At 44.8% G+C, this 26843-nt stretch overlaps 1 protein-coding gene across 1 annotated transcript in view; it reads left to right on the top strand.

Moving 5' to 3' along the window:
* BRWD1 (bromodomain and WD repeat domain containing 1) overlaps positions 1-26843 on the top strand; it is a 132048-nt gene that overhangs the window by 13074 nt on the left and 92131 nt on the right. The window contains exons 2-7 of the mRNA XM_056559676.1: positions 4175-4233; positions 13457-13486; positions 14610-14669; positions 19583-19730; positions 20804-20902; positions 20983-21143. Coding sequence (XP_056415651.1) covers positions 4175-4233; positions 13457-13486; positions 14610-14669; positions 19583-19730; positions 20804-20902; positions 20983-21143 — 557 coding nt within the window. The remainder of the gene's footprint in view (positions 1-4174; positions 4234-13456; positions 13487-14609; positions 14670-19582; positions 19731-20803; positions 20903-20982; positions 21144-26843) is intronic.

The following is a 26843-nucleotide window of genomic DNA, read 5'->3' as shown; positions in this document are numbered from 1 at the left end:
TGTAAATTACTTCTATAAAAAAAAATCTTTACCCTTCCAGTGCTTATTAGCAGCTGTATGCTAGAGAAGTTCTTTTCTTTTTGAATTTATTTTTTTGTCTAGTCCACAGTGCTCTCTGCTGACACCTGATGCCCATATCAGGAACTGTCCAGAGCAGGAGAAAATCCCCATAGCAAACCTATGCTGCTCTGGACAGTTCCTGACACGGGCAGAGGTGTTAGCAGAGAGCAATGTGGACAAGACAAAAAGGAAATTCAAAAAGAAAAGAATTTCCTCTGTAGCATACAGCTGCTAATAAGTACTGGAAGGATTAAGATTTTTTATAGAAGTCATTTACAAATCTGTTTAACTTTCTGGAACCAGTTCATATTAAAAAAAAGTTTTCCACCGGAGTACCCCTTTAACCCCTTAAGGACTCAGCCCATTTTGGCCTTAAGGACTCAGACAATTTAATTTTTACGTTTTCATTTTTTCCTCCTCGCCTTCTAAAAATCATAACTCTTTTATATTTTCATCCACAGACTAGTATGAGGGCTTGTTTTTTGCGCGACCAGTTGTCCTTTGTAATGACATCACTCATTATATCATAAAATGTATGGCTCAACCAAAAAACACTATTTTTGTGGGGAAATTAAAATGAAAAACGCAATTTTGCAAATTTTGGAAGGTTTTGTTTTCACGCCGTACAATTTATGGTAAAAATGACATGTGTTCTTTATTCTGAGGGTCAATACGATTAAAATGATACCCATTATTATATACTTTTATATTATTGTTGCGCTTAAAAAAATCACAAACTTTTTAACCAAATTAGTACGTTTATAATCCCTTTATTTTGATGACCTATAACTTTTTTATTTTTCCGTATAAGCGGCGGTATGGGGGCTCATTTTTTGCGCCATGATCTGTACTTTTTTTTGATACCACATTTGCATATAAAAAACTTTAAATACATTTTTTATAATTTTTTTTTAATAAAATGTATTAAAAAAGTAGGAATTTTGGACTTTTTTAATTTTTTTTCGTTCACGCCGTTCACCGTACGGGATCATTAACATTTTATTTTAATAGTTCGGACATTTACGCACGCGGCGATACCAAAAATGTCTATAAAAAATGTTTTTTACGCTTTTTGGGGGTAAAATAGGAAAAAACGGACGTTTTACTCTTTTATTGGGGGAGGGGATTTTTCACTTTTTTTTTTTACTTTTACTTTTACTTTTACATTTTTAAAAAATTTTTTTTTTACACTTGAATAGTCCCCATAGGGGACTATTCATAGCAATACCATGATTGCTAATACTGATCTGTTCTATGTATAGGACATAGAACAGATCAGTATTATCGGTCATCTCCTGCTCTGGTCTGCTCGATCACAGACCAGAGCAGGAGACGCCGGGAGCCGCACGGAGGAAGGTGAGGGGACCTCCGTGCGGCGTTCTGAATGATCGGATCCCCGCAGCAGCGCTGCGGGCGATCCGATCGTTCATTTTAATCGCGAACTGCCGCAGATGCCGGGATCTGTATTGATCCCGGCACCTGAGGGGTTAATGGCGGACGCCCGCGAGATCGCGGGCGTCGGCCATTGCCGGCGGGTCCCTGGCTGCGATCAGCAGCCGGGATCAGCCGCGCATGACACGGGCATCGCTCCGATGCCAGCGGTTATGCTTAGGACGTAAATGTACGTCCTGGTGCGTTAAGTACCACCTCACCAGGACGTACATTTACGTCCTGCGTCCTTAACCTCTTAAGGACCCATGACGTATGCATACGTCATGAGTCCCGGTCCTGCGATATAACGCGGGGTCACACGGTGACCCCGCATCATATCGCGGCGGGCCCGGCATCATAGTGAAGCCGGGACCCGCCTCTAATAGCGCGCGGCACTGATTGCTGTGCCGCGCGCTATTAACCCTTTAGCCGCGCGCTCAAAGCTGAGCCGCGCGGCTAAAAACGAAAGTAAAAGTGCCCGGCTAGCTCAGGGAGCTGTTCGGGATCGCCGCGGTATAATCGCGGCATCCCGAACAGCTGTAGCACAGGAGGAGGTCTTCTTGCCTTCTCCTGCGCTTTCCGATCGCCGAATGAATGCTTCAAGCCTGAGATCCAGGCTTGAGCATTCAATCGCCGAAAACACTGATCCATTCCTATGGGGATGGATCAATCAGTGTAAAAGATCAGTAAATGCAATGTTATAGCCCCTTATGCCCCTTATGGGAGCTATAATGTTGCATAAGAAAAGTGTAAAAAAATCATTAACCCTTTCAATTATCCCTTCCCCTAATAAAAGTTTGAATCACCCAGCATTTCCAAAAATAAAAAAAACATTATGTAAATAATAATAAAAATAAACATATGTGGTATCGCCGCGTGCGGAAATGTCCGATTTATAAAAATATACCGCTTTTTAAACCGCTCGTTCAATGGCGTACGCGCAAAAAAATTCCAAAGTCCAAAATAGCGCATTTTTGATCACTTTTTATACCACAAACAAGTGAATAAAAAGTGATCAAAAAGTCTGATCAGAACTAAAATGGTACTGCTAAAAACTTCAGATGACGGCGCAAAAAATGAGTCCTCAAACCGCCCTGAACACAGAAAAATATCAAAAGATGACCATTTTAAACGTATAAATTTTCCTGCATGTATTCATGATTTTATTCGGAAGTGATACAAATTCAAACCTATACAAATAGGGTATCATTTTAACCGTATGGACCTACAGAATAAAGATAAGGTATCATTTTTGATAAAAAATGTACTGCGTAAAAATAGAAGCCCCCAAAACTTACAAAATAGTGTTTTTTCATCAATTTTGTCGCACATTGATTTTTTTTCCCGTTTCACCGTAGATTTTTGGGTAAAATGACTAATGTCATTACAAAGTAGAATTAGTGACGCAAAAATTAAGCCATTATATATAATTTTAGGTGAAAATTTTTAAGAGTTATGATTTTTTAAAGTTAAGGAGGAAAAATTGAAAATGAAAAAACGGAAAAAGCCCGGGTCGTTAAGGGGTTAAAGGGGTACTCCGGTGAAAACCATTTTTTCTTTTAAATCAACTGGTGGCAGAAAGTTAAACATATTTGTAAATTACTTCTATTAAAAAATCTTAATCCTTCCAGTACTTATTAGCTGATGAATGCTACAGAGGTTATCCCTTTCTTTTTGGAACACTGATAACATCACGAACACAGTGCTCTTTGTTGACATCTCTGTCCATTTTAGCAACCATGCATAGCAGATGTATGCTAAGGGCAGCATGGTGGCTCAGGGGTTAGCACTGCTGCTTTGCAGTGCTGGGGGCTTGGGTTCAAATCCCACTAAGGACAACAATAAATAAAGTGTTAATATTATTATAATAACGTCAGCAGAGAGAACTGTGGTCGTGATGTCATCAGAGAGCATTCCAAAAAGAAAATAATTTCCTCTGTAGTATTCAGCAGCTAATAAGTACAGGAAGGATTAAGATTTTTTTAATAGAAGTAATTTACAAATATGTTTAACTTTCTGCCACCAGTTGATTTAAAAGAAAAAAGGTTTTCACCGGAGTACCCCTTTAAAGTATGAGAGCTTGTGGCCTGGGACCCTCTGTTTGGTATGATACCCTACTGTAAGGCTGGGTTCACACTACGTTTTCTCCCATACGGGAGCGCATACGGCAGGGGGGAGCTAAAACCTCGCGCTCCCGTATGCCACCGTATGCGCTCCCGTATGTCATTCATTTCAATGAGCCAGCCGGAGTGAAACGTTCGGTCCGGTCGGCTCATTTTTGTGCCGTATGCGCTTTTACAACCGGACCTAAAACCGTGGTTGACCACAGTTTTAGGTCCGGTTGTAAAAGCGCATCCGGCGCAAAAATGAGCCGACCGGACCGAACGTTTCACTCCGGCCGGCTCATTGAAATGAATGACATACGGGAGCGCATACGGTGGCATACGGGAGCGCGAGGTTTTAGCTCCCCCCTGCCGTATGCGCTCCCGTATGGGGGAAAACGTAGTGTGAACCCACCCTTACTCTTGGATACTGGTTGTCCCACTTGGTCTGTATTGGCCCCGGAGTCTTAGACTCAAGTGATAATGGTTCCGGTTGAGTTATATTTCACAGTTTGTCGTCCGCCATTCATGTGATTCGTTCGTTCTCCGAATTTCACTCCTCCTTTTCTTTCTCTTTGCAGAGCTGTATTTCCTAATAGCGCGATTTCTCTCCAAGGGGCCATGTGCGAAATCCGCACAGGTAAGTGCTACACACCGGGTCATTGTGCCCACTTTAGACACTTGTCATATCATGAATGTTGAGTAGGTGGTGATCCCATATCCCTCCTAACCCCTCTTTTGTGAGCGAAGGGAGACTCATTTTGGATACTCCATAAATATCTAAAATGTAAGAACTTTAGTCATCCTGCACTGCACTGTTTACTAACCGGGGTGCCTCCAGCTGTTGAATAACTACAACTCCCAGCATGCCCGGACAGCGAAGGCTGTCCGGGCATGCTGGGAGTTGTAGTTTTGCAACAGCTGGAGGCACTCTGTTTGGGAAACACTGTTGTTTAAAAAAAAAAAAAATGGCACTTGTTGTTTTGGGGGGAATTTTTTGGGAGTCCTTTAACCCCTTAACGACCGAGGACGTATATTTATGTCCTTGGCCGGCTCCCGCGATATAACGCGGGGTCGCGCGGTGACCCCGTATCATATTGGGTCAGTCCCGGCATGTATCTGAAGCTGGGACCCGGGCTAATAGCGCGCGGCAGCGATCTACGCTATTAACCCTTTAGACGCGGCGGTCAAAGTTGAACGCCGTGTCTAAAACGAAAGTAAAAGCTTCCCTGCTGCTCAGTGGGGCTGATCGGGACCACCACAGTGAAAATGCGGTGTCCCAATCAGCTAGGACTCGAGCGGAGGTCCTCTTACCTTCCTCCGGCGTGTCCCCTCGGCGATTGATTGCTCCAAGCCTGAGATATGCAAGCTTGAGCAATTGACCACCGATTACACTGATCAATGCAAAGCTATGGCTTTGCAGTGAACAGTGTGTAAGATCAGTGTGTGCAGTGTTATAGGTCCCTATGGGAGCTATAATACTGCAAAACAAAAAGTCCTAATAAAAGTCCAAACCACCCTCTTTTCCCATTAAAAAAATGTAAATAAAAATAAATGTAAACATATGTGTTATTGCCGCGTTCGTAAATGTCCGAACTATAAAAATATATCATTAATTAAACTGCACGGTCAATGGCGTACGCGCAAAAAAATTCCAAAGTCCAAAATAAAGTATTTTTGGTCACTTTTCTATCATGAAAAATCATAAAGATCATGAGGTCCGATCAATACAAAAATACCCCCCAAAATTTGTAACCCCATCTCTTCTGAGTATGGAGATACCCCATAAGTTGACCTGAAGTGCACTACGGGCGAACTACAATGCTCAGAAGAGAAGGAGTCCTATTTTGGCTTTTTGAGAGCAAATTTTGGTTGGGGGGCATGTCGCATTTAGGAAGCCCCTATGGTGCCAGAACAGCAACCCCCCCCCACATGGCATACCATTTTGGAAACTAGACCCCTAGAGGAACGTAACAAGGAATAAAGTGAGCCTTAATACCCCACATGGGTTTCACAACTTTTGCATATGTAAAAAAAAATTTTTTTTCACTAAAATGTGTTTCCCCCCAAATTTCACATTTTTGCAAGAGTTAATAGCAGAAAATACCCCCCAAAATTTGTAACCCCATCTCTTCTGAGTATGGAGGTACCCCATAAGTTGACCTGAAGTGCACTATGGGCGAACTACAATGCTCAGAAGAGGAGTCATATTTCGCTTTTTGAGAGCAAATTTTGGTCGGGGGGCATGTCGCATTTAGGAAGCCCTTTTGGTGCCAAAACAGCAAAAAAAACTTTTTTTTTTCACTAAAATGTGTTTCCCCCCAAATTTCAAATTTTTGCAAGGGTTAATAGCAGAAAATTCCCCCCAAAATTTGTAACCCCATTTCTGGAAATATCCCATGTTAGGACGTCAAGTGCCCTGCGGTCGAACTACAATGCTCAGAAAAGGAGGAGCGCCATTGAGCTTTTGAAGAGTTAATTTGTTTAGAATGGTAGTCAGGGGCCATGTGCGTTTACAAAGCCCCCCGTGGTGCCAGAACAGTGGACCCCCTACAGTGGACCCCATTTTGGAAACGACACCCCTCACAGAATTTAATAAGGGGTGCAGTGAGTATTTACACCCCACTGGCATTTGACAGATCTTTGGAACAGTGGGCTGAGCAAATGAAAAATTAAATTTTTCATTCTCACGGCCCACTGTTCCAAAAATCTGTCAGACACCAGTGGGGCGTAAATGCTCACTGCACCCCTTATTAAATTCTTTGAGGGGTGTTGTTTCCAAAATGGGGTCCACTGTAGGGGGTCCACTGTTTACATGTTGGGGGGGGTCCATTGTTCTGGCACTATGGGGGCTTTGTAAACACACGTGGCCTTCAATTCCGGACACATTTTCTCTTCAAAATCCCAATGGCGCTCCTTGTCTTCTGAGCATTGTAGTTCGCCCGCCGAGCACTTTACATCCACATTTGGGGTATTTTCTTACGCAGAAGAAATGGGGTTACAAATTTTGGGGGGCTTTTTTTCCTATTTTCACTTGTGAAAATGAAAAATTTAGGGTAACACCAGCATTTTAGTGAAAAAAATATTTTTTTTCATTTTCCCATCCAACTTTAACGAAAATTTGTCAAACACCTGTGGGGTGTTAAGGCTCACTCTACCCCTTGTTACATTCTGTGAGGGTTGTAGTTTCCAAAATGGGGTCACATGTCGGTATTTATTTTTTTTGCGTTGATGTCAGAACCGCTGTAAAATTAGCCACCCCTGTGCAAATCACCAATTTAGGCTTCAAATGTACATAGTGCGCTCTCACTCCTGAGCCTTGTTGTGCTCCCGCAGATCATTTTACGCCCACATCTGGGGTATTTCCGTACTCAGGAGAAATTGCGTTACAAATTTTGGGGGTCTTTTTTTTTCCTTTTACCTCTTGTGAAAATGAAAAGTAAAGGGCAACACCAGCATGTTAGTGTAAAAAATTTTAAAATCAGGCTGGTGTAGACCCCAAGTTTTCCTTTTCATAAAGGGTAAAAGGAGAAATAGCCTCCCCCAAAATTTGTAACGCAGTTTCTCCCGAGTACGAAAATACCCCATATGTGGCCCTAAACTGTTTCCTTGAAATACGACACGGCTCTGAAGTGAGAGAGCGCCATGCAAATTTGAAGGCTAAATTAGGGATTGCATAGGGGTGGACATAGGGGTATTCTACGCCAGTGATTCCCAAAAAGAGGGCCTCCAGCTGTTGCTAAACTCCCAGCATACCTGGACAGTCAGTGGCTGTCCAGAAATGCTGGGAGTTGTTGTTTTGCAATTTTTATTGGGGGGACAGTGTAAGGGGTGTATATGTAGTGTTTTACCCTTTATTATGTGTTAGTGTAGTGTTTTTAGGGTACATTCACACTGGCGGAGGTTTACACTGAGTTCCCTGCTAGGAGTTTGTGCTGCGGCGAAAAATTTGCCGCAGCTCATACTTGAAGCAGAAAACTTACTGTAAGCCTGCCCGTGTGAATGTACCCTGTACGTTCACATGGGGGGGGGGGGGGCAAACCTCCAGCTGTTTCAAAACTACAACTCCCAGCATGTACTGACAGATCAAGCAGGCTGGGAGTTGTAGTTTTTGCAACAGCTGGAGGCACACTGGTTGGAAAACCTTCAGTTAGGTTCTGTTACATAGTACGGTTGAAAAAGACATACGTCCATCAAGTTCAACCAGGGAATTGAAGGGTAGGGGTGTGGCGCGATATTGGGGAAGGGATGGGATTTTAGATTTCTTCATAAGCATTAATGGTATTTTGTTCCAGGAATGTATCTAATCCCGTTTTAAAGCTGTTAATTGTTCCTGCTGTGACCAGTTCCTGAGGTAGACTGTTCCATAAGTTCACAGTTCTCATGGTAAAGAAGGCGTGTCGCCCCTTGAGACTAAACCTTTTCTTCTCCAGACGGAGGGAGGGCCCCCTCGTCCTTTGGGGGGGTTTAACCTGGAACAGTTTTTCTCCATATTTTTTGTATGGGCCATTAATATACTTATATACGTTTATCATATCCCCCCTTAAACGTCTCTTCTCAAGACTAAACAATTGTAACTCCTTTAATCGCTCCTCATAGCTAAAATGTTCCATCCCCCATATTAGTTTAGTCGCACGTCTCTGCACCCTTTCCAGCTCCGCAGTGTCCCTTTTATGTACAGGCGACCAAAACTGAACAGAATATTCCAGGTGAGGCCGTACCAATGCTTTATAAAGGGGGAGTATTATGTCCCTGTCCCTTGAGTCCATGCCTCTTTTTATACATGACAATATCCTGCCGGCTTTGGAAGCAGCAGCCTGAAATTGTTGCTATTCTGTAGTCTGTGATCTACAAGTCACCCAGATCCTTCTCTACCAGTGACTCTTCCAGTTTAATCCCCCTAAGACATACGACGCATGCAGGTTATTAGTACCCAGATGTATAACTTTACATTTATCCACATTGAACCTCATTTGCCAAGTGGATGCCCAGACACTTAGTCTATCCAAGTCATCTTGTAACTTATGCACATCCTCTGTAGACTGTACCGTGTTATCTAACCCAATATTTTCCAACCAGTGTGCCTCCAGCTGTTGCAAAACTACAACTCCCACCATGATCACTGTAGGGATGGTATTGGGCAGGTGATGGACAGTGCCTGGTTTCCTCCAGACATGATGTGGTCCCCACCATGATCACTGTAGGGATGGTATTGGGCAGGTGATGGGCAGTGCCTGGTTTCCTCCACACATGATTCTTCCCCCACCATGATCACTGTAGGGATGGTATTGGGCAGGTGATGGACAGTGCCTGGTTTCCTCTATACATGATGTGGTCCCCACCATGATCACTGTAGGGATGGTATTGGGCAGGTGATGGGCAGTGCCTGGTTTCCTCCAGACATGATGCTGCCCCCACCATGATCACTGTAGGGATGGTATTGGGCAGGTGATGGGCAGTGCCTGGTTTCCTCCAGACATGATGCTGCCCCCACCATGATCACTGTAGAGATGGTATTGGGCAGGTGATGGGCAGTATCTGGTTTCCCCCAGACATGATGCTGCCCCCACCATGATCACTGTAGGGATGGTATTGGGCAGGTGATGGACAGTGCCTGGTTTCCTCCAGACATGATGCTGCCCCCACCATGATCACTGTAGGGATGGTATTGGGCAGGTGATGGACAGTGCCTGGTTTCCTCCAGACATGATGCTTAGCATTGAGGCCAGAAAGTTCAATCCTGTTTTCATCAGACCAAAGACTCTTGTTTCTCTTAAGTCTGAGAGTTCTTTGTGTTTTTTATTTTTTTTGTAAACTCCAGGAGTCTCTGTTTTTACTGAGGAGATGATTCTTTTTGACCACACTGCCCATGAAGCCCAGATTGGTGGAGGCTGCAGTTTCTCCCATCAGCACACAGGATCTTTGGAGCTCAGTCCATTGGGTTTTTGGTCATCTCTTCTCCCCCAGTTACTTAGTTTTGTGTGGTGACAGCTCTAGGAAGAGTCCTGGTTGTCCCTTCTTCTCCCATGTATTATGGAGGCCACTGTGCTATTGGGAATTTTTGGTGCTGCAGAAATTTTGTCCCCCTCTCTAGATTTGTGCCTCCACACAATCCTGTCTCTAAACTCTACAGGCATTTTTTTCCGCCCCTCGTGGCTTGGTTTTTACTCTGATGTACATTGTCAGCTGTGAGACCTTATAGAGACAGGACTGTCTTTCCAAATCCTGTCTAATCAGCCTAGAATGGGAGGATTCAGAGCTATATATCTTGACATAGCAAAAGTGTATGAAAAATCTAAATTTGTGCTTCCTTTACAAAAAAAAAAAAATTAGCAAAACAATTCATAAAATTCTGGTATATTCTCATTATGGGCTATTGAGTTCAGAATAATGTGGGGGAAACACAATTTTTAAAAAAAAAATTTTTTTTTTTTTTAACAAGGAGCAACTTAAAATGTGAAAAAGGTCTGAAATTATTTTCACAACATATGATTAAGCCAAATCAAAATTCGGGGTTTATTCTGCTCGTAAATAAATCATTTTTTTTTTTTTTTTTGTGTGTGAGATCTTCCCAACCATATAAGAAAAAAATAAATTGCCTTGACAAGTGGCATGTGAGGCCAGGAGCAGCCGTTCCTCCCCCAATGTGTTAAAAATACTGAGCGTGCAGGTTGTTGTTGTTGCTCCTGTGTGACCCTTATAATTATAGCCCTGGCCTCGTCTCTGTGAAGCTTTCTCACCAGGATTCACTATTTAGCCTTTTTTTTTACATCCAGGTCTGTATGATCGGGCAACTTTATAGCAAAATAATCTAAAATGGGCCCCAGATGGCGACTATAATGGTCACACGTGCACCCGGAAAATATAATTACTTCCAGTCTTTAACCCCTTAAAGGGATATTCCAGGAATATTTGTTTATTTGACTATATACTGTGTGTGACAGGTACCTGTGTGTGACGGTTTGCTTACAAAAATGACTGTGGTCTCAGATCTTTCCCAGGTTGAAATGCGGCCGAGACCTGATATCGCTATGTCAGCTGATGACCGGGAGCCTGTCTGCTTCAATGGGTGGAGGGATCGCTTGGTGGGAGAGAGATAAATCTGCAACTAATGTAACAGCTGTAGGCACCCTGATTGGAAAACACAGGTCTATTGAATTGATGCATCTCATTTGTTTCAATGAGTGGGGTGGCTGATGGGTGGGAGGGAGGAAAATGGAATTATGGGATTTGTAGGCAAAAGAAGAAAACTCAAACAGGAAATACAAGTTCACAAAAAGCTAGCCACAGTGTTATGGTAATCTCACAACATAGCCATTTAGCCCCAAGACAAGCGCAGATCCTTCCTAAGCATGTCCATTACTGTCTGCCAGGTACGTACTAAAATCACCTTATGGTGGATAACCCTTTTAACCCCTTAACGACCACAGACGTAAATGTGGGATTTTTCTAACAGCCATTTTAACCCGTTATCGCCCATTATTAATAACGGCCGTTATTTTTTGACGGGTGATAGTGACGGGAGAATTAGTGCATGCACTATTTCTCCCGTTCATTCGCCCGTCACAAAATAACGGCCGTTATTAATAACGGGCGATAACGGGTTAAAACGGCTGTTAGAAAAATCCCATAGACTATAATGGGATTTTCTAACGGTCGTTAGTGATTTTGTAGCGGCTGTATAATTGCGTTCATAACCGAAGTGTTTTTATAGTGTGAAAGCAGCCTAAGTCCACCATAATGCTGATTACATTTTATTAAATGGTTAATTCCTGTTGGAGTTCCTTTCCTTCAACTACAAGTCCCAGGATACCTTGTTGGTAAGTGTGAGGTCAGTTTTCTCCCTCCCACACAACAACCACCCCACCCATTGCAGAAAAGATAGGCTCCCCCCATTGAAGCACGGACATGCTCCCTTTCAACACCTGCAACCTGGGAAAAACTGAGACAACACTTAATTTTGTATGCTGCTAAAAATGAACATTGGGAAAAGATCACATAAAAATGACGAGACCAGCCATCAAACACTGATACATACACTTTATTATGAACCACACTAACTTTACAGCCCTTACACAATGCCAAGGAAGAAAAATAGCAGCGATGATCTTAGAGGAGCAATTCTTGCAGCCGCTCAATCTGGGAAGGGTTATAAGGCAATTTCCAAGCAATTTAAAGTCAATCCTGTTTCTGTGAGATAGTATTCACTAGTGGAAAACATTTCAGGTCAAGCGATATTGACGGCAATGCATTTCTGAACAGAAAAAAAATTAACATGTCCGGAATTCGAAATTCTGCGGTGGAATTTTCTTCTGTGTAAATTCTGCAGTTTGCACAGTGCAGCAGAATCCCATTGAAAACAATAGGAGGCTGCTGCATTGTAATTTTTGAGCGGAATTTCTCCACTTAGAAGTTCTCTAGTGTACACGTGCCCTAAGAGCTGGGCATAAACCAGTGCTCACATATCCCAATAAACAGAAGCAACTTTGTAAAGGAGACTGGGTCAAAGTTAGTCCCGTGAGAGACAAAGTAATACAGAAAACATTTATTGCAAGTTATTGCTGCTAAAGGTGATTCTACAAGATGATTCTTGTCGTGGACGCAGGTTTTCACATCTGACTTTATCGTGTTTCCTTTATTTGTGATGGCTAATGGTGCAGTGGAATCTGCTGGGTGGTGTTGTTCATCTGAGAACATATTAAAATTAAGTTAATACAACCTAAGGACCAGAATTTAAAAATGTTTGTTTATTGTGTCCTGATATGTAAAACCATAGAATTTAGAGAGGGTGTACTTAAAGGGGTTATCCAGGAAAAAACTTTATATATATATATATATATATATATATATATATATATATATATATATAATCAACTGGCTCCAGAAAGTTAAACAGATTTGTAAATTACTTCTATTAAAAAATCTTAATCCTTTCAGTACTTATGAGCTTCTGAAGTTGAGTTGTTCTTTTTTGTCTAAGTGCTCTCTGATGACACGTTTCTCGGGAACCGCCCAGTTTAGAACAAATCCCCATAGCAAACCTCTTCTAAACTGGGCGGTTCCCAAGACACATGTCATCAGAGAGCACTTAGACAGAAAAGAACAACTCAGCTTCAGAAGCTCATAAGTACTGAAAGGATTAAGATTTTTTTTAATAGAAGTACAAATCTGTTTAACTTTCTGGAGCCAGTTGATATATAAAAAAATAGATTTTTTCCCCTGGATAACCCCTTTAATTTCTCATCACTGTATGTGAGACGTTTTCTGCTGTGGGCCTCAATGACCATAGACTATAGAATATCCATTCTATTAAGACATTGTAGCAGTTGTCTTAAAGGGGTACTCCGGTGGAAACCATCTTTTTCTGTTCAACTGGTGCCAGAAAGTTAAACAGATTTGTAAATTACTTCTATTTAAAAATCTTAACCCTTCCAGTACTTATCAGCTGCTGTATGCTCTACAGGAAGTTTTTTTGTTTTTTTTCTTTCCAGTCTGACCACAGTGCTCTCTGCTGACACCTCTGTCCATGTCAGGAACTGTCCAGAGCAGGAGAGGTTTGCTATGGGGATTTGCTCCTGCTCTGGACAGTTCCTGACATGGACAGAGGTGTCAGCAGAGAGCACTGTGGTCAGACAGAAAAGAACTCCACAACTTCCTCTGTAGTATACAATAGCTGATAAGTACTGGAAGGATTAAGATTTTTAAATTGAAGTAATTTGCAGATCTGTTTAACTTTCTGGCACCAGTTAATTAAAAAAAAAAAATTTGTTTTCCTCTGGTGTACCCCTTTAAATCCCTTTCCTGTTTTGGTTATGACTAGTCGCTGTTTTACCGCTAATAACGTCTCTGTGTTTTCTGTCCAGATGCTGATCCAGGAGTTAAATGAAAACAACGTAAGTTGCGCTCGTCACAATGCAACATTGGGCACAACATGTCTTCAAGGGGTTGTTACCTAATTAAAGGGGTTATCTGGCCTTATTGAAATGATGGCCTATCCTAGGCTGGGTTCACACCACATTTTTGCAATACAGTTCCCTTATCAGGTTTTTGATTAAAAAAACGGATTCCTCAAAAGCGGACTAAACTGTATCGAAATGTGTGTAAAAATTTTAATCCGTATACGGTTTGAAAAATTATGTCCGGTTGCATCCGTTATTTAAGAACAAAACGTATAAGTTTTTAACTTTTCACAATACGTTTTTACGTTTTCACTCCATTATAAATAAAGTTTCACTTGTTTGATTGAAATTCCAAGAAAAAAAACTGTGCAAAGTCAAAAACCTTATGTTGAAAACCGGATGGAACCTTACGCACATACAGTTCTGTACGGTTCCCATTGACTCCCATGATAAAAAAAATTTAATTAAAAAGAAAGCGTATACGTTCCAATATGGTTTTTTCACCCGGACCAAAAACCGTGGTAGGCTATGGTTTTGGGTATGGGTAGAAAAAAAACCTGACAAAACCGTACAAGCAGTGTTTCCCAACCAAGGTGCTTCCAGATGTTGCAAAACTACAACTCCCAGCATGCCTGGACAGCCTTTGGCTGTCCAGGCATGCTGGGAGTTGTAGTTTTGCAACACCTGGAGGAACCCTAGTTGGGGAACACTGGTTTAGGTACCGCAACTCCTTCCATTTAGGTCAATGTGGCAATTAGAGATGAGCAAACTTACAGTAAATTCGATTCGTCACGAACTTCTCGGCTCGGCGGTTGATGACTTATCCTGCATAAATTAGATCAGCCTTCAGGTGCTCCGGTGGGCTGGAAAAGGTGGATACATTCCTGGGAAAGAGTCTCCTAGGACTGTATCCACCTTTTCCAGCCCAGCGGAGCACCTGAAAGCTGAACTAATTTATGCAGGAAAAGGCAGCAACCGCCGAGCCGAGAAGTTCGTGACGAATCGTATTTACTGTAAGTTCGCTCATCTCTAATATCAACCATTGTGTAAATTGTGTAAGATGCTTCTTTTTTTAAATTTTTTTATATATATTTTTTTTCTGGCCTCCATTTAATAGCTTCTTCCGAATAGATTGGATTGGCATGGAAATGAACACTCAAGGACGTATGAGGAAATGGTAAGTGTGTTGAAGGGAATGGATTGTGTATAAACTGACACTTTAATAAACCTTGTTTGAAAATAAATAAAAAATCAAGTTTTTAAAGGCACAAAAAGTAGCAAGCAAAGAAAATCGATGCAAAACTGTTAGATACAAATATAGAAAGGTACAATACAATCATGAGAGGTTCATCCCCTGGTGGTCTGACGCCCACCCCGGTGGTCTGACGCCAACGCAAGTTATGCAACAGCTGGAGGCACACTGGTTGGGAAACACTGTTAGGTAACAGACTACCGCAGTGTTTCCGCACCAGTGTACTTCAACCTGTTGCAAAACTACAACTCTCAGCATGCACGGTCTGTCAGTGCCTGCTGGGAGTTGTAGTTTTGCAACAGCTGGAGGCACACGGGTTGGGAAACACTGAGTTAGGAAACAGACAGTGTTTCCCAACCAGTGTGCCTCCAGTTATTGCAAAACTACAACTCCCAGCATGCCCGGGCAGCCGAAGAGCATGCTGGAAGTTGTAGTTTTGCAACATCTGGCCCTTCAGATGTTGCCGAACGACAACGCTCAGCATGCCTGGACAGTCTTGGCATGCTGGGAGCAGCATCTGGAAGTGCACAGTTTGGAGACCACTTTTGGAGACCAGTTTGGAGACCTCCAAACTGTGGTCCTCCAGATGTTTCAAAACTACAACTCCCAGCATGCCCAGACAGCCTTTGGCTGTCTGGGCATGCTGGGAGTTGTAGTTTTGAAACTACAAGGCAGCAGTAAAGATCACTTACCAGATATATTTACTGCTGCCGCCAATCCCCCTTCTTCAACGGCCCGCAGCCGTCTCCGCCATCTTCCCCCGCTCTTCCCTGACTTCCAGGGGTCGGCAGAGTGGAGGATCTCACCTTTTACCCTCCCTCCCTGCCCTGCGATTGGCCAGTCAGTCATCACCGGCAAATCACAGGGTATAGGAGGAGGTGGCACCCCTTCACCTCGCTCTTATCCTTTAGGATGATCGGAGCGGACTCAGACAGCCCCGATTATCCCTATTTTGGGGCGATTGGGTCACCAGAGACCAGATCAGCCCGGAAAAGCCTTCGCCGATCCATCGAATCACGGTGATCACCAACAAGGAGGGTTCTCACCCACTCCGATCAAGGAACACCGCGCCATAAATGTATTGCGCTCGTTGTTAAGGGGTTAAAGGGGTACTCCAGTGGATAACATATATATATATATATATATATATATATATATATATATATATGTGTGTGTATATATAATGATTTATTTTTTATTTTTTTATGAACTGGTGCCAGAAAGTTAAACAGATTTGTAAATTACTTTTATTTAATAATCTTAATCCTTTCAGTACTTACAGTATCAGCTGCTGTATGTTCCAGAGGAAGTTCTTTTCTTTTTGACCACAGTGCTCTCTGCTGACACCTCTGTCCATGTCAGGAACTGTCCAGAGCAGGAGAGGTTTGCTATGGGGATTTGCTCCTTCTCTGGACAGTTCCTGACATGGACAGAGGTGGCAGCAGAGAGCACTGTGGTCAGACTGAGAAGAAATTCAAAAAGAAAAGATCTTACTCTGTATTCTACAGCAGCTGCTAAGTACTGGAAGGATTAAGATTTTTAAATAGTAGCTATTTACATATCTGTTTAGCTTTCTGGCACAAGTTGATAAAAAATAAAATAAAAAAATAGTTTTCCACCGGAGTACCCCTTTTAAGTATAGCTAAAAAATACTCATAGCCCATTGACTCCTCTTTCCGAATTGCGTTAAAGGACTTTGTGAGGTGAGGGGTAAGTAAAGGCACTTCTTTTTTTTTTTTTTTTTATAGTAGAGCACTCCAAACCTTCCAGACTAGGGGTGCTAGCTGACTTTGAGGACTAAATGGCCAAGGAAACCTCTGATTGGGAAATAATCTTCTCCATCAGGTCTTTATGAGCCATAGAAAGGGAATGTAAATTTGCTCTTGTAAAGAAGACAGATGTCTAAACACGATTTAAAGGAGTGTTCCGGGATCTAACATTTTATCCCCTGTTCAAAGGATAAGGGGATAAGATGTCTGATCTTGGGGGGCCCGCCGCGATTTAGCTAAAGCACCCACATCGGTCTCCGGTTTCAGAAACCTCCGGTTTTCGGGACTGGAGACGTGTTGTGAGGCTACGCCCCCTCCATTCAGGTTTATGGGAGGGGGCGTGACGGCTTTTTGTCCTCAATTCTAAGCGTCATGTCTGGAGGGAACCAGGCACTGCCCATCACCTGCCCAATACCATCCCTACATTGTGGGCAGCACCATGCCATGGGGACAGGGAGACTGGTCTAGCTACAAAATTGCAAAAATTGGTGTACATATATGATTATATCAAAGTAAAGCCTGTTCCTTCTGCCCCCTGGATTATATGTATTTGTGCCTGTATGGACAATGTTATGCCCATTCCTGTACACATAGCCGCCTCACCCCGTCAGCTGTGGCCCTATTTTTCCCTTTCAGCCCTGGATGGTGGTATGTAGTGTAGTGTAGTGTAGTGTAGTGTAGTGTAGGGTATGGTATGTAGTGTCTCAGGTTTCAAACAGACGTAAATAAGAAGGATGTAAATCACAGAGCGAATAAATGCTGACCGGACCTTGGTCCTGATTTACTAAGAGTGTTGTGTAGGTTTCTTTGTGGGGTTTTTTCCCACGTTATTAACGAAGGTTTCCCTACATTTTGCACTTTTCCCTTTTCTTTTTCTTTATTTATTTACACGTGCTCTGATCTGTAGAGTTTTCATCAGCTCAAATCCACCACATTTTCTATGGAAACCTTAATAAATATGTAGGGTTTTTGTGCGGCCACACCCCTTTTTTTGGATTTCTCTGTTAAATGGAGTTATTTAGGCATGCTGGGAGTTGTAGTTTTGTAACAACTGGAGGCACCCTGGTTGGGAAACATGGATATATTAACCCATTTAAGAAAAACCTTTTTAGACAAATAATTAGTGAAATCTATGTCTAGGAAGCTGCTGTCTTCACTATCTCTCATGTATCAGCACATGATAGCTTCATTCCTGGACTGATTTCTCTTTGTACAAGAGACACTGATTCTCAAGAGTGGGTCGTCACCCCCCCCCCCCCCCCCCCCCCCTTGACCAGTGATCTGCCCTCCTTGACCAGTTTTTCTTTAAAAAACAGCCCCACACCTGTCATCAGGTGGTCCGTGGTATTACAACTTAAAGGGGTACTCCGCTGTTGGACATCTTATCCCCTATCCAATATATATATATATATATATATATATACACCGTATGTGTGTATATACAATGCTCAAAAAGTTGAATGTGCTGACAACAAAATCACACACAAATTATCAATGGAAATCAAATTTATCAGCCCATGGAGGTCTGGATATGGAGTCACACTCAAAATCAAAGTGGAAAACCACACTACAGGCTGATCCAACTTTATGTAATGTCCTTAAAACAAGTCACAATGAGGCTCAGTAGTGTCTGTGGCCTCCACGTGCCCGAATGACCTCCCTACAATGCCTGGGCATGCTCCTGATGAGGTGGCGGATGGTCTCCTGAGGGATGTCCTCCCAGACCTGGACTAAAGCTTCCGCCAACTCCTGGACAGTCTGTGGTGGATGGAGCGAGACATGATGTCCCAGATGTGCTCAATCGGATTCAGGTCTGGGGAACTGGCGGCCAGTCCATAGCATCAATGCCTTCCTCTTGCAGGAACTGCTGACACAATCGAGCCACATGAGGTCTAGCATTGTCTTGCATTAGGAGGAACCCAGGGCCAAACACACCAGCATATAATCTCGCAAGGGATCTGAGGATCTCATTTGGGTACCTAATGGCAGTCAGGTTACCTCTGGCAAGCACATGGAGGGCTGTGTGCCCCCCCCCCCCAAAGAAATGCCACCCCACACCATTACTGACCCACCGCCAAACCGGTCATGCTGGAGGATGAACATTCTCCACGGAGTCTCTAGACTCTCACATCTATCACGTGCTCAATGTAAACCTGCTTTAATCCGTGAAGCACAGGGCGCCAGTGGCAAATATGCCAATCTTGGTGTTCTCTGGCAAATGCCAAACATCCTGCACGGTGTTGGGCTGTAAGCACAACCCCCACCTGTGGACGTAGGGCACTCGTGGAGTCTGTTTCTGACCGTTTGAGTGGACACATGCACATTTGTGGCCTGCTGTAGGTCATTTTGCAGGGCCCTGGCAGTGCTCCTCCTGCTCCTCCGTGCACAAAGGCAGAAGTAACGGTCCTGCTTATTGGTTGTTTCCCTCCTACAGCCTCCTTTCCTGATGTTCTGGCCTGTCTCCTGGTAGCACCTCCATGCTCTGGACACTGCGCTGACAGACACCCCAAACCTTCTTGCCACCGCTCGCATCCTGGATGAGCTGCACTACCTGAGCCACTTGTGTGGGTTGTAGACTCCGTCTCATGCTACCACTAGAGTGAAAGCACCGCCAGCATTCAAAAGTGACCAAAACCTCAGCCAGGAAGCATAGGAACGGAGAAGTGGTCTGTGGTCACCACCTGCATAACCACTCCTTTATTGGAGGGTTTCTTGCTAATTGCCTATAATTTCCACCTCTTGTCTGTTCCATTTGCACAACAGCATGTGAAATTGATTGTCAATCAGTGTTGCTTCCTGAGTGGACAGTGTGATTTCACAGAAGTGTCATTGACTTGGAGTTACATTGTGTTGTTTAAGTGTTCCCTTTATTTTTTTGAGCAGTATGTGTGTGTGTGTGTGTGTGTGTGTGTGTGTATATATATATATATATATATATATATATATATATATATATATATATATAATGAAAAATGAATAAATGAGCGGAATCCACAGGTCCAATGTTTTGTTTAAATTGCGTATAGATTTGAGGTGACCATTGTGTCTCATGCAGTTTATTTCTTCTAGGTTTCCTCCAACAAGACAGTGACCGGTGACCATTTGCTAAGGATTTGTCAGGGTTTAACGCGCTTCGTCGACAAGAACGCGCCAGTGACCGTATCGAGAGCGAGCTCTTTACTTGGAATCGTCAACAAGCCATTATGTTCAGAAAAAGGTACCGACATGTCGGCTGCATGTCCGTTCTAGACGCCTGTCCGTTCTAGACGCCTGTCTTGTATATCTGCTGTTTATTTTGCATTGAACGATTGCAGAATCTTGAGCATTGTTTAGCTAGCTGCTGTTGTAATATGTGGTCAGGGTCCCTAAAATCAAACCTTTGGGACTTGCACAGCATTGATAACCCTATTTCTCTGTACAGTGGTCCCTCAAGTTACAATATTAATCGGTTCCAGGATGACCATTGTATGTTAAAACCATTGTATGTTGAGACCAGAACTCTATGGAAACCTGGTAATTGGTTCTAAAGGCACCAAAATGTCATCCAAAAATAGGAAAAAGGGAAAATGAAAGAAAAATAAGTAGATAATTAATACAGAATAAGTAAGCTCTTACATATAAAAGAAAGATCTGCTGGGAGCTGTAAATCACTGTCTATGTCAGTGTTTCCCAAGCAGGGAGCCTCCAGCTATTGCAAAACTACAACTCCTAGCATGCCCGGACAGCCAAAGGCTGTCCGGGCATGATGGGAGTTGTAGTTTTGCAACAGCTGGGGGCACCCTGCTTGGGAAACACTGGTCTATGTAGAGGACAGGAGCTTCTTCGGGGTCCTGTACAGTACACAACGTCCTAAAAAAGTAACATTGAGACGCCCTTACCTGGTGTCCAAAGGAGCAGGTAACCCCTGGTACAGGTAAAGTCTACAGAACATGTAATACCAATCGGAACTGTAGGGGGCGCTACCAAACACCAGTCATTGCATGCACTTCAGTAATACAGGTAAAGGGTACAGAACATGTAATACCTCTCTGAACTGTAGGGGGCGCTACCAGACATCAGTCAGTTTATACACTTCAGTAATACAGGGGTTTTACCAGTGAATGCCCATTCTGATTGGTCGGTTCTTCCGGCCATTGACACGTTTGACAGATCTGGACTGTCCGTAGCATTGTATGTTGAGTCTGGTTTCAACTTACAATGGTCCAGAAAAGACCATTGTAAGTTGAGGGATCACAGTATATGTCACCGTATAGCAGAATTTGGTTGGTTGAATTTGGTTATTCTTTCCAGGTTACAGAAATACTCAGTGGAGCCACAAAACATTTGCCACTCTTCAACGCGGGAGACCCCCAGAAGTGCCTATTACTGCAAGGAGACCACCAAATATTGGTATGATGTGTAGCTGTGCACTCTTTATTTTATTGTCTATCGGTACATTTGATATATTTGGATGTTTTTGTCCATTTCAGTGAACGTGCACCATGGCAAACACTTAACCGGTGCTGTGAGTTTCAACTCTGCGTTTCCTGTCACCATGTACCAGCAGATCAAGATGCACAAGAGGATTCTTGGCCATCTCTCTTCTGTCTACTGCGTTGCTTTTGATCGCACTGGTCAAAGGATTTTCACTGTAAGTAAGCCTGAGGGCGAGAAATATAGGGCACGTACAGAGATCTCCAAACTGCAACTCCCAACATGCTAGAAGTATTAGTTTTGGCTTATCTAGTTTTGGCTTATCTTAGTTCTGGCTTATCATAGTTTGGAGACCACTGGTCTAGCACATACATACTCTCGGATCCCTACTGAAACAGAATCTGTTAAAGTAGTAGTCTAATGCAAAAAAAAAAACGTATTCCCTATCCGCAGGATAGGGGATAAGTTTTAGATTGCGGGGGGTCCAAGCGCTGGAGCCCCTGCTCTCCCCCTGGAGCAGTGTGTCACGACCCTCACCCCCTCCATATATCTCTATGGGAGAGCCGTTCGGCTATCTTCGGCTTTCCCATAGAGATGGGCTAGGGCAGTGGCCTTCAACCTGTGGACCTCCAGATGTTGCAAAACTACAACTCCCAGCATGCCCGGACAGCCAACGGCTGTCCGGGCATGCTGGGAGTTGTAGTTTTGCAACATCTGGAGGTCCACAGGATGGAGACCACTGGGCTTAGGGGATCAGTTTTTTTTTTTGCATGAGACTACTCCTTTATGAAATACTACACACAGAAACAGAATGTTGAGAAACATTAATAAAAAAAATAAGAATAAATTAAGTTTGTAAATCTATGTTTCTTTTATCCATCTAGATTTGTATCTGTATCTAGAGATAGATATAGAGATAAATATATATGCAGTAGAATCTTCCAATATCGGACACTCACAGGGAATAAAAAAAGTGAATGATGTCCCTTATTGGGAAAAAAGGCTCGAAAATCTTCCTAAATGATGGAATACTGTACTCACTATAGAGTGTAATTACCTATAATACACAATAAAAAGCAATATTACAATAAAATCTCCTAGTGTCATTTAATCTCACCTTACCCCCCCCCGTATCATATTATCCCCCCTTTTAGACCCTGTGCCATCTTATTCCCCCGTGCATTGTGCCAAGGTATCCCCCCTTTACCCACTATGCCATATCATTTCCCCTTGATACCCCTCACCATGCCATTTCATTCCCCCCATAAATTGGGGGTATGATTTGGAACAGGGGAATGAAGTGGAACGGAGGGACCAGGAAAGGAGGGGGGTGAATGATGTGGCCAGCTGACGTACAGAAGCAGGAGACCACTGTTTAAACATTGGTCTTCTGTGCTTGGGCTTCTGCAGGGGGGTGAATTGAGAGCCTGGGCCCCTTACTGGGGTATTGGCTGTATACTCTGATGGTAGCCCTGTGTACAAGGTAGGGCTGGCACATAAGCCTGGTGGTCCCCTATTGGGAGTGTTTTGTCACCTAATGGGTGTCTTTCTCGGTTGGCTCCATTGGGGGACACAGAGACCTTGGGTATATCTTGCTGAAAACAGGCATACAAAAAGAAGTCTGCCCCTCCTGGCAGGATATACCCCGCCTACTGACTCAGTTTTAGCTTAGTGTCAGTAGGAGGCAGATGCAGGTCTAGAGCTCTCCAGATCTGGTCTTCTTTTTTATTTTCTTGTTCGGGCCTGTATTAGGTTCTTTCTCCTTTTTCTTTTCAGGTTTTTAGTTGGGGGTTCAGGAGCATGGCGCTACCTGCCCCCCCCCAAATATGCTGCTACGGGGCACCGTTAACCCCTTCCAGCCAGTGCCTGTGGTTGCACCTTGGGTCCGGGTCCCACTATCTTCCCTGCTCGTCCCGCTGTCTCAGCCTGAGATGACGCAGGTGACCATAGCTGGCTGAAGATGCCTTAGGTGAGTATGTGCAGGATACAGGATGAGTATTCCCCCCCCCCCTTTCCCTTCTCATCTTTCTCTGCCTTTAGGGAGGCCCCCTTATAACTGGGACCTCGGGGATTTTTCACTTCTCTTCATTCAGGGGCCTCGGGGATTTCTCCTTCATCTTCTTTCAGTTATAGGTGGCAGGGATGAGGGCTCTGGTTTTTATTGCAGCATTGTTGGGGCTCCGGGGATCGCGGGACAGCTCCCTTCCCCCTCGCCGACATTGCATACCTCATGTCTTTCTCCGGTCTGCCGACCTCAGCGCCTGTCAGCTGGGCTGCGGTTGTGTAGCCGGCTCTTCAGTTTTACTTTCACTTTCGCCAGATTCTCCTAGGAAGCATCTAGACTAAATTATTTCCGAAGCTTCTGGAGGTAAATGTTCTCTGCTGCCGCAGAACAAACCTCGCCACTCCCATCCCTGTCGGAAGACTGCTTCCTTTCGGTCCTTTGCATCGGATCGCCCTCCAAAGCAGGCGCACTCCCAATCATGGAAATACCCTTCTTTCAAGGATTTTGTGGCAAAGTCCGGTAACCATAAGCCTACCTCCTCCTGAAGGGACGCCCCTACCCGTGTTTTCTTCTCGGGTGGGAGGGAGTCTGTCTCTTTTCCGGGACGTTTGGCTAGCGCAGGTTCAGGACGTCATATCCGATGGTTATCGGATAGAGTTCGCTTCTTTTCCCCAGGATAGTTTCCTCCGATCCCGCCCTCCTCGTTCCACTTCTTTGGCGGCGGCCTTTCAGATTGCTTTAAGTACCCTCCTTGCTCAGGGAGGGATTGTTCCAGTTCATCCAGGGGAGCATTTTTTGGGGTTCTACTCAATTCTTTGTCATCCCCTAGAACGGGCGCTCTGCCTGCCCCATTCTGGACCTCAAGCTTCTGAACCTTCATTTGCGGCTGCGTCATTTTCGCATGGAGTCCCTCCGCTTTGTGGTGGCCTCCATGGATCGGGGGAGTTTCTTTCCTCAGCGGATGTCCGGGATGCCACATCCCCATTTTCCCCGCCAATCAGCGTTTCCTCCGCTTCGATGTCCCTGCAGGTCACTTCCAGTTTGTGGCTCTTCCTTTTGGCCTAGCTACGGTTCCCAGGGTTTTCACCAAAGTCATGGCAGCGGTGATTGCCATCCTTCGGGCCCGGGAGATCTTGGTCCTCCCTTACCTGGATAATCTTTTGATCAAAGCTCCGTCCTGGTCCCAAAACTTAGAGAGCCTTCATCTCACGGTACAGACACTGTCTGCCTTCGGGTGGGTGATCAACCAGGAAAAGTCCAACCTTTCTCCCTCCCAGTCTCTTGTCTTTCTGGGTCTCCTTTTCAACACGGCGGCTGCGCGTGTTAGTCTTCTGTTGGACAAGCGGCGCTCCTTGCAGGAGGGTGTCTGTCGTCTATGGCCCCCCCTCTCTTGTTCTGATTCGCTTCTGCATGGAGGTGCTGGGCCGGATGGAGGCAGCCATGGAGGCGGTCCCTTTCACCCAGTTTCGCTATTGCCCTCTCCAGCTGACCATCTTGGCCCAGTGGGACAAGTCGCCGTCCACTCTGGATCACCGCATTCTTTTGCCCCCCTTCGTTCGTCGGTCTCTTCTGTGGTGGCTCCACTCTCCCCTCCTTCTCCAGGGGTGGTCGTTTCTTCCTCTCCACTGGCAGGTCGTCATGACCGATGCGAGTCTCCTGAGTTGGGAAGATGTGTTTCAGAACCTGACTGTCCAGGGTCGCTGGTCCCCCTCAGGAGGCTCACCTTCCCATCAATCTTCTGGAGCTCCGTGCCATCTTTCTTTCCCTCCTCCACTGGGAGATCCTCCTACAGGGTCGTCCGGTTCTTGTCCAAACTGGCAACGCCACGCGCAGTCGCTCCGCAATGGAGGAGGTCTCCAAGATTCTGCTCTGGGCCAAGACTCGAGTTCCCGCCCTCTCCGCGGTCCACATTCCGGGTGTGGAGAATTGGGAAGCGGACTTTCTCAGCTGCTCCTCCGCGGATCCGGGGGAGGAGTGGTCTCTATCCACAGGTGTTTGCGCATCTCTGCGATCTTTGAGGGACCTTGGACGTGGATCTCTTTTGCGTCTCGTCACAACAGACAGGTTCCTTACTTTGTTGCGAAGTCTTGACCCTCTGGCGGTGGACGCACTTGTCATCCCGTGGTCGTCCTTCCGTATTCCTTACCTCTTTCTGCCTCTCCCTCTCCTGCCCAGGGTTCTGAGGAAACAAGGCGGGGGGCGTTCCCGCTATTCTGGTGGCTCCAGACTGGCCCAGGCGCACGTGGTACGCTGACGTACCCCTGCATCTTCCTGTTTGCCCCGATCTGCTCTCCCAGGTTCCTCTCTACCACCCCAATTTACTGTCGCTGCATTTGACGGCGTGGCGATTGAATCTGCAGTTTTGAGAGCTCTGGGATTTTCTTCCGTGGTGATGCACACCTTGCTTTGGGCTCGGAAGCCTTCCTCCGCTAGGATTTACCACCGCACTTGGCAGGCTTATTTCCGGTGGTGTGAGGCTCAGTCCGTCTCCCCGGTCGTTTTTTCCTTTCCGCGCCTTCTTGCTTTTATGCAATCCGGTCTGGATCAGCGCTTGGTGCTCAACTCCCTTTAGGGTCAAGTGTTGGCTCTTTCTATTCTCTTTCAGCGGCAGTTAGCTTCCAACCCTCTCGTCCTCACCTTCCTTCAGGGCGTGGCCCATGCGGCTCTGCCATACCGGTCTCTCATCCCTCATTGGGATCTCAACCTGGTGCTTGGCACCTTGAGGGAGGCTCCGTTCGAACCCCTCCGCGTTCTTCTCGGCATTGCCATTACCTCCATTAGGAGGGTCTCCGAGCTGGCTGCTCTCTTTTGTCGCTCTCCCTTCTTGGTCCTTCATCAGGACAAGGTTGTCTTTCGGCCACCTCCCTCCTTCTTGCCCAAGGTGCTTTCCTCCTTTCACATGAACAAGGAGATTGTGCTTCCTTAGTTTTGTCCGGCTCCATCCAACTCTAAGGAGCGTTCATTCCACTGTTTGGATGTGGGTCGAGCTGTCCGGATATATCTTTCAGTCACCTCCTCTTTCCAGCAGGGTGACACCTTCTTTGTGATTCCGGAAGGTCTTCGCAAGGGTCTTCCGGCTTCCAAGGCCAACATTTTGCGGGTGATCCGTTCCGCCATCTCGGAATCGTACCGGTTTAAAGGGAAAGTCCCACCTTTTCGGGTCACTGTGCATTCCACGTGTACAGTTGGTGCCTCTTGGGCACTACGCAATAGGGCTTCGGCTTTACAAGTCTGTGGCTCAGTCCTCTGCTTGATTCTGTGTTAGGTATTTTTTTTCCCCACCCCGGGGAATGATTTGGTACGTCCCACGGTCTCTGTGTCCCCCAATGGAGCCGACCAAGAAAAGTAGATTTTTATGCTTACCGTAAAATCTTTCTCAAAGGATCCATGAAGGGACACAGCACCAACCCATTTGTTGGGGCTATGATTTGGTTTTCTGTCCCCCTCGGTCAGAAAACCAAATCATAGCCCCAACAAATGGGTGGGTGTTGTGTTCGTTTCTTTTTGTCTGGCTCCCTCGGACACCTGCTGGTTTCTTTTTCTGTTGGTCCTCTCCTACTGCTTTAGGACAAAACTGATTAGCTCAGTCAGTAGGCGGGGTAAATTCTGCCAGGAGGGGACGACTTCTTTTTGTATGCCTAGTGTCAGCCTCCTAGTGGCAGCAAGATATACTCACGGTCTCTGTGTCCCCCAATGGATCCTCCGAGAAAGAGATTTTACAGTAAGCATAAAAAATCTTTTTGTCCCCTACCGTCCCCTATTGGATGTGTCCGCGTCCGCTATTGGGAATGTCCCCTATTCGGAGGGTGCAAATACATTAAGTCTTATGGGACTCTGTCGGGAAATTAAAAACTGTCCACTAAGGGAGATTTTACTGTGTGTGTGTGTGTGTGTGTGTGTGTGTGTGTATGT

The sequence above is a fragment of the Hyla sarda genome, chromosome 2 (assembly GCF_029499605.1).
Source record: "Hyla sarda isolate aHylSar1 chromosome 2, aHylSar1.hap1, whole genome shotgun sequence".
Classification (NCBI taxonomy): domain Eukaryota; kingdom Metazoa; phylum Chordata; class Amphibia; order Anura; family Hylidae; genus Hyla; species Hyla sarda.
Note: the sequence above shows the minus strand (reverse complement) of the source record. Positions and strands in the feature narration are given on the sequence as shown.